The sequence below is a fragment of the Hippopotamus amphibius genome, chromosome 12 (assembly GCF_030028045.1).
Source record: "Hippopotamus amphibius kiboko isolate mHipAmp2 chromosome 12, mHipAmp2.hap2, whole genome shotgun sequence".
NCBI classification, from domain to species: Eukaryota; Metazoa; Chordata; class Mammalia; order Artiodactyla; family Hippopotamidae; genus Hippopotamus; species Hippopotamus amphibius.
The window spans coordinates 33,286,074-33,292,120 of record NC_080197.1 but is presented as its reverse complement, the minus strand read 5'-3'; the positions used below and the strand labels follow the sequence as shown (position 1 = coordinate 33,292,120).

Sequence of the window (6,047 nt, the reverse complement as noted above, 5' to 3'; positions counted from 1 at the left end):
CAAAGCCCAAGTAGATGTGTGGAAAGCTCTCAGAAACACTCACCTCGCCCTCACTTCCATCAGATTAAGAAGCCCCAGAGTGACTTAGGAAAAGGAACATTCCTGTGTTAAAAACTACTAAGCCACTCTTTCCCAGACATGTTGTCATCCTGCCTTGCCTTTTTTCTTTTGGATAACTATGGGAGGAACCCCAGAAAATTGGGGCTGGGATGGACGCGACACAGTGAGAACGATGTGGGCGTATGTAGCAGAGTTTACCATAGCTCAGAGCAGCAGCTGGTGAAGGACAGCCAGGCTACTGAGAGTGTACGTGTATCACGCTGGCCAAGGAAGACTAGCTACGATGTGGGCGTTGGTGGTAAGACTTCCAACCTGCATGCTCTTGGACTCTCTCTTTCCCATCTGGTAATTAGGGCACCTTTCCATTCACACCACCTTCATTTACGTCCCTGAAAAATCTTGCCAAAAGTCAAAACATCTTTCCCCAAAGGATTTACAGCATCTGTGCTTTAAGAGACTCAGAGCTCACCTCTGTCATTATCTTGGATTCTCCTTTTAAGTAACAGGTCCTTAGCTGAGACCGTGAATAAACGTCCTTGGAGTCACTGTGCCTGGCTTTTTAAGTGTGTTCTCCTCTCTTCTCTTCTATGAAAGAAACTGAGGGGAAAGCTCTCCCAGGTTTGTTGCCAGGATATCACCCATCCGAATGACAGAAATAAAGAACTTCAAGTCACAGATAGGACAGAGGTGTTGGTGGGAATACTGTATTTGGGGCACAGAATAAAAAAGGTTGCCTCCATGGTAATGAAAATCATCACTGACAGGGAGCGAAGCTTCGGATCGAGAAATTGGAATTGCTTGTGTGTGGGGAGGGTAACGGCTAGGTGCCCGGTGGCGGGCGGCGGGGGCGGGAGGGGGTGCGGAGACGCTAGTTCTCGCCCAGGATGCTCTTCAGGCTCCTCTCCACCGCTTCGTCCAGCTCTTCCTCCAGCTCCTCCTTCTTGGACATGGCCAGCTTGGACTGGTAATCCCTCACCACCTGGTCGATGTACGGGGCGCTCTGCGTGCCGTGCAGCATCAGCGTCCACTCCTTCAGCACCCCCTTCTGGGGCGCGCTCCCCACGAAGCCCAGCTCCAGGGTCCAGGTCCCCCGGGCGTCTTCCCCCCAGGTGTGGGTGGTCATGAAAGGCCACTTGTCGAAGCCCACCTTGCCGTCGTCGTCCCGCGGCCGCCGGCTCAGCAGGATGGATTTGGTGCCCATGGGGGACGTCATGTTGATGTTCAGGTCCCCTCTCCTGGTCGCGTTGACCGTGACCACCGCTTGCACGTGTTCCAGGTATCGGACGAAGTTTTCCTTCCCCTGGCACGCGTCGGTGGTGAGCGTCAGCACCAGCTTGCCAGTGGATGGTATTTTCCTGAGGGCAGAGCGGGGAGGAGACGGTGAGGGGTGGGCGCCCTCTCCCAGGGGCTCTGGAAGCAGCTCTGGGGAGCGGGGACAGCAGGGGCTCTGGGGGTGAATCTTTTTTTTTAGGTAGTTGATTTTGTTAGAAAATTAAAATTTAGAACTATACAGTAGGTTCTCGTTAGTTATCTATTTTATACATTGTATCAATAGTGTATGTATGTCAATCCCAATCTCCCAATTCATCCCTCCCCCACCCCCTTGGTATCCATACATTTGTTCTCTGTGTCTGTGTCTCTATTTCTGCTTTGCAAATAAGATCGTCAGAGGAATGGGTAAAGAAGATGTGGTACATATATACAATGGAATATTACTCAGCCAGAAAAAGGGACAAAATCTGGGGTGAATTCTTATACCTGCTCTGTGAACCTGAGCAAGTCACCCACACTCTCTGAACCATCTGTGTAGACGGGGGAGGCAGCAGATGCTGTGGACACCCTTCTTGCTTCTCCTAAGTCACTGCTGGTTTAGCTTGCAGCTGAGGCTCCTATGGACCCTGACTACATCCACCTTGGGTATTAGCATCTCCCAGCTTCTCTCCTGGAGAATTTCCCTGCCCCCTGGGAGCATCCTCAGCCTGTGTGCAGGTCGGCCCCAAAGTGTCAGGGATTTAACCCCACAGGGAAAGCCCTCTACCAATGATTGACAGAAGGTGGTGAGAAAATACACCCGGCCTCCTTGCTCCCGGTGGAGACAACTCACTGTTGCCCAGGGTGGCCAGGTGCCGGCCAGTGCTCATCAATGCATCTTTATTGGCCTGCGTCCTCTTCCCTGCCTACAGCTCCACCTCCTCACTCGTGTTTCCTGGCAGCATCTCTCAAAAAATTGTCAGCACCCAAGTCCCATCAGGGTCTACATTTGGGGCAACCCAGACTGAGACAGGAGCTCATATGCCTTTCTTTTAAAGTAGTCAGTACCTTGAAAAAGAGAAACTATTGCTAAAGTGATTGTTATTACTATCGTTAAAAAAAGCTGAAACTGGGTTAATTAATCCTAGTAGAGAACAGTCCTTCGAAATAGCAGGGGAATTTGGGAGTCTCTTTGGTCACAGAGTTGGAGCCCCATGGAGGGTCCGTCTAAGATTCCTCAGCTGTCTTTCCATGCAGTCCATCTCCTTCCTGGAGACGGCCTCCTTTGGAGGTGAGATGCTCAAGGTTCTTGCATTAGAAACATAGTAAAGGAAACTGCATTTGAGGATTTCATGGTATCACGGAAGGGCTCCTGACTTCGGGAATAAACCCATTTGGGTTCGAACTCTACTTTTATGCTTAGTGGTCAGGAGAGCTTGGGAAAATTATTCAAATACTTGCGGCCTCAGTGTTATTGTGGGTGGGTTTTGTGGGATTAAGGAGGACCACGTAGGAAAACACTGAACACAGGGTCTGGGACGTGATGATAGCTCCCCTTCCCTGGCCCTTGGTCTATGTTAATATCTTCCCTGGGCGTGGCTTTTATGTTTGGAGCCTAAAATGGTGCGTGTTTTTAAACACATATTTTGTATAGTACATCTGTAAAAAGATGCTGATCATACACCCAGCTCAGAGCCAAGCCTTGGTTCTACGTTGCCCTTGGAACCAAGGCAATGAACTTGGGAGGGCTTGCTGGTGCTCCCCTGCAACTCACTGATAAAGGCGATACTCTCCTAAGGAACTTAAAAATATACATGGGGACTTCCCTGGCAGTGCAGTGGCTAAGAATCCGCCTGCCAATGCAGGGGACATGGGTTCGATCCCTGAGCTGGCAAGATCCCACATGCCTCGGAGCAACTAAGCTGGTGTGCCACAACTGCTGATCCTGAGCCCCAGAGCTCTTGAGCCACAACTACTGAGCCCGAGTGCCACAACTACTGAAGCTTGCGTGCCTAGAGTCCGTGCTCCACAGCAAGAAAAGCCACCACAATAAGCCTGCACACCACAACAAAGAGAGTAGCCTCCACTTGCCACAACTAGAGAAAGCCCTCATGCAGCAACGAAGACCCAATGCAGCCAATAAATAAATTTATATTAAAAATATATATAATTATTAATATGTAAATATATATACACACACACACACATCAGTCTCATGGACTGCGTGTGCTCTGTGTGGACTCTGATACTGAATCATGCATCCATTGGCCATGGAGATCCAGTGATGCTGCTGGAGGAGGGTCCCCAGCACCAGGCTCTGGGGAAATCATCCAATTTGGTGGGGAGCAAGCATTAGGCCAGCTTTGGAGCTGTGGGCATGGCAAGCCACTACCTGGATCTCTCAAAGAAGAAGCTATTTACCCAGAACAGGGTCAGGAACATAACAGGTGATTAATGGTCATGTGGGCTCTATCCCGTAGCAGAAAGCTATGTGGGGTAGACTGAAGGTCCAGTTGCGGGAAAGGAATTTGAACTTTCTGAGCTCATTTTCCTTACCTGCACAATGAGGATATGACTTCCTACCTTGAAGAGTTGCTGTGAAGATAAAATATAGACACACACTCATATACATCATATATTTACAAATGTCCAGGCCAGGGCTGACCAACAGAGCTTCCTGCAAGGATGGAAATGTTCTATATCTGTGCTAATACAGTAGCCACTGGTCACATGTGGCTTTTGGGCACTTGAAATGTGACAAGTATGAGTGAGGAACTGAATTTTTAATTAATTAAAATTAATTTTAGTAATTAATTTAAATTTATTTAATTTTATTAAATAGCCACATATGGCTAGTTGTTTCTGTTTTGAATAGCACAGATCTAATTTTTTTTAATGAATTTTTTTTCATGTGGACCATTTTTAAAGGCTTTATTGAATTTATTATAATATTGCTTCTGTTTTATGTTTTGGCTTTTAGGCCGCGAGGCATGTGGGATCTTAACTCCCCGATCAGGGATTGAACCCTCACCCCCTGCATTGGAAGGTAAAGTCTTAACCACTGGACCATCAGGGAAGTCCCCAGATCTAATTGTCGAGAAAATAATTGGAATATTGCCATCCACCTGGGCAGGTTGGCATGGGAATAAACACACACACCTGTTAGGATTCACAGACTGTCCTGGAAGCCTTGGGGTTGGGGTGTGTGCAGGGGTCAGAGGTCCCTCCAGGGACCCTGGACCCCTGGGAGTCTGGCTTGTTTAGCTCCTGGGGCACTTGCCTGCTCCCCAAACCCCCATCCCAACCTGCCGGGTGAACTGCCTGCTGAGGGCGTGGGGCCCTGGGGTGAGGGGAGGACGTTAGACTGCATTCTTCTTGGAATGTGAAGTCACTTTGAAATTGACTTGAATTGTGAATTTCAGAGGCCGCAGGCTTGGTAGAGAAAAGAGAACAGCATCCCCTCTCCCAGGAGAACTCAGGAGCAGCTCTTGTGGGTTTCTGTTACCCTCTTTTTGCCGCTTTGCATGTTCTGACTTTTCTCCAGTGACCTTATTTTGCTTTTATAAGAAAAGGAATACAACTTATTCTTATTTTAAAGGAAGAGGAGACAGGTGTTCAGGAAAAGTTAGTTTATCAGAAGGTTGAAATAGGAGATGGTTGTTTGTGGAACCAAGGAGACTCACCAGAGACCCTGATCTAGCCACACAGCCACGTGCTGGAACACACTCGCTGCCGAAAATGAGGCACCCATCAGGGCGTGAGCTACTCAGAACTTTTCCCGGAATAAGTACGAAAGCCTGGTGCTCAAGTCCTATGAAGGCAGATGTGGCTTACATCTCTATCTGACGGCACGCTGGTTGAAAATGAGGGCTTGGTGGCTTTGTGACTAGAAAGAGGTGTTGCTTCTCAGGGGGCCCGTGGAATGCCCTTTGGGTGCTCAATCCTCAGCTGTGTGGTCAAAACAAACAGTTACGAAGCTGTAATTGTTTTGCTAGAATAATAATAGTCGCTGGCAGCTGCCCGTTCCCGACTGTCTAAAACACCTGCTGTGTGGCAGTGAACACTCAGCGGGGTCACTTGATGTTGTGTCTTCCCCACGTCACCACGTCAGGTGGACATCTACCTTCACAGAAGACACTGCAGCTCAGAAGTGACCGGTCCGTGGCTACCTGGCCAGCATGTGGCCAAGCACACCCTCTGCTCTCTCTATTGTGCTGCTTCTGGCATTCAGATCAGGTTTTAACACTGATTTCCAAATTCACTTAAAATCCGGAGTTTGCCACCGCCTTCAAGGAGCTGTGTGAACAGCGGAAGCGGCGGGTGGGGCGGCCTGCGCCGGACAGTGTGTTCTCGGGACGCGCTGGCCAATGGGGCAGCCTGGGCTTCCCCTGCTCACTGCCCTTGGCTGGTCCAGTTCTATTTTTCCCTTTTATTTTCGTCAAGCACCCTTCCCCGACTCTCCTGATAAAGTCTCTTTAGAAAATTGCTTTTCGAATTGACTGCTTCTCTGGGAAGATTAGCGCAGAGGAAACTCATAACCCTGAGAGTCACCACTCACCAGCTCAGAGGCCCTTCGTTTCCGTGCAGCTCCGCATACAAAGAGGCAGCTACCAAGCCTGTGGATCCCTCCACCCAGCCCCCGAGAACCTGGATTCCTGGTGACAGGGCTTCTTCTGCCAGGAGCACAGCCGGCCTGGGCGCTGCCCTCAGGAATCCCTGCCCAGCCTCTGAGTTCT

At 49.5% G+C, this 6,047-nt stretch overlaps 1 protein-coding gene across 2 annotated transcripts in view; it reads right to left on the bottom strand.

The window, feature by feature from the left end:
- Positions 1-752: 752 nt before the first annotated feature.
- Positions 753-6,047, bottom strand: part of PCSK2 (proprotein convertase subtilisin/kexin type 2) — a 217,953-nt gene continuing 212,658 nt past the window's right edge. Inside the window, exon 12 of one of the 2 annotated variants that reach the window (XM_057702750.1) lies at positions 753-1,415. In XM_057702750.1, coding sequence (XP_057558733.1) covers positions 929-1,415 — 487 coding nt within the window. In that variant the 3' untranslated portion in view covers positions 753-928. The remainder of the gene's footprint in view (positions 1,416-6,047) is intronic. The other variant, XM_057702751.1, reaches the window with a different exon arrangement.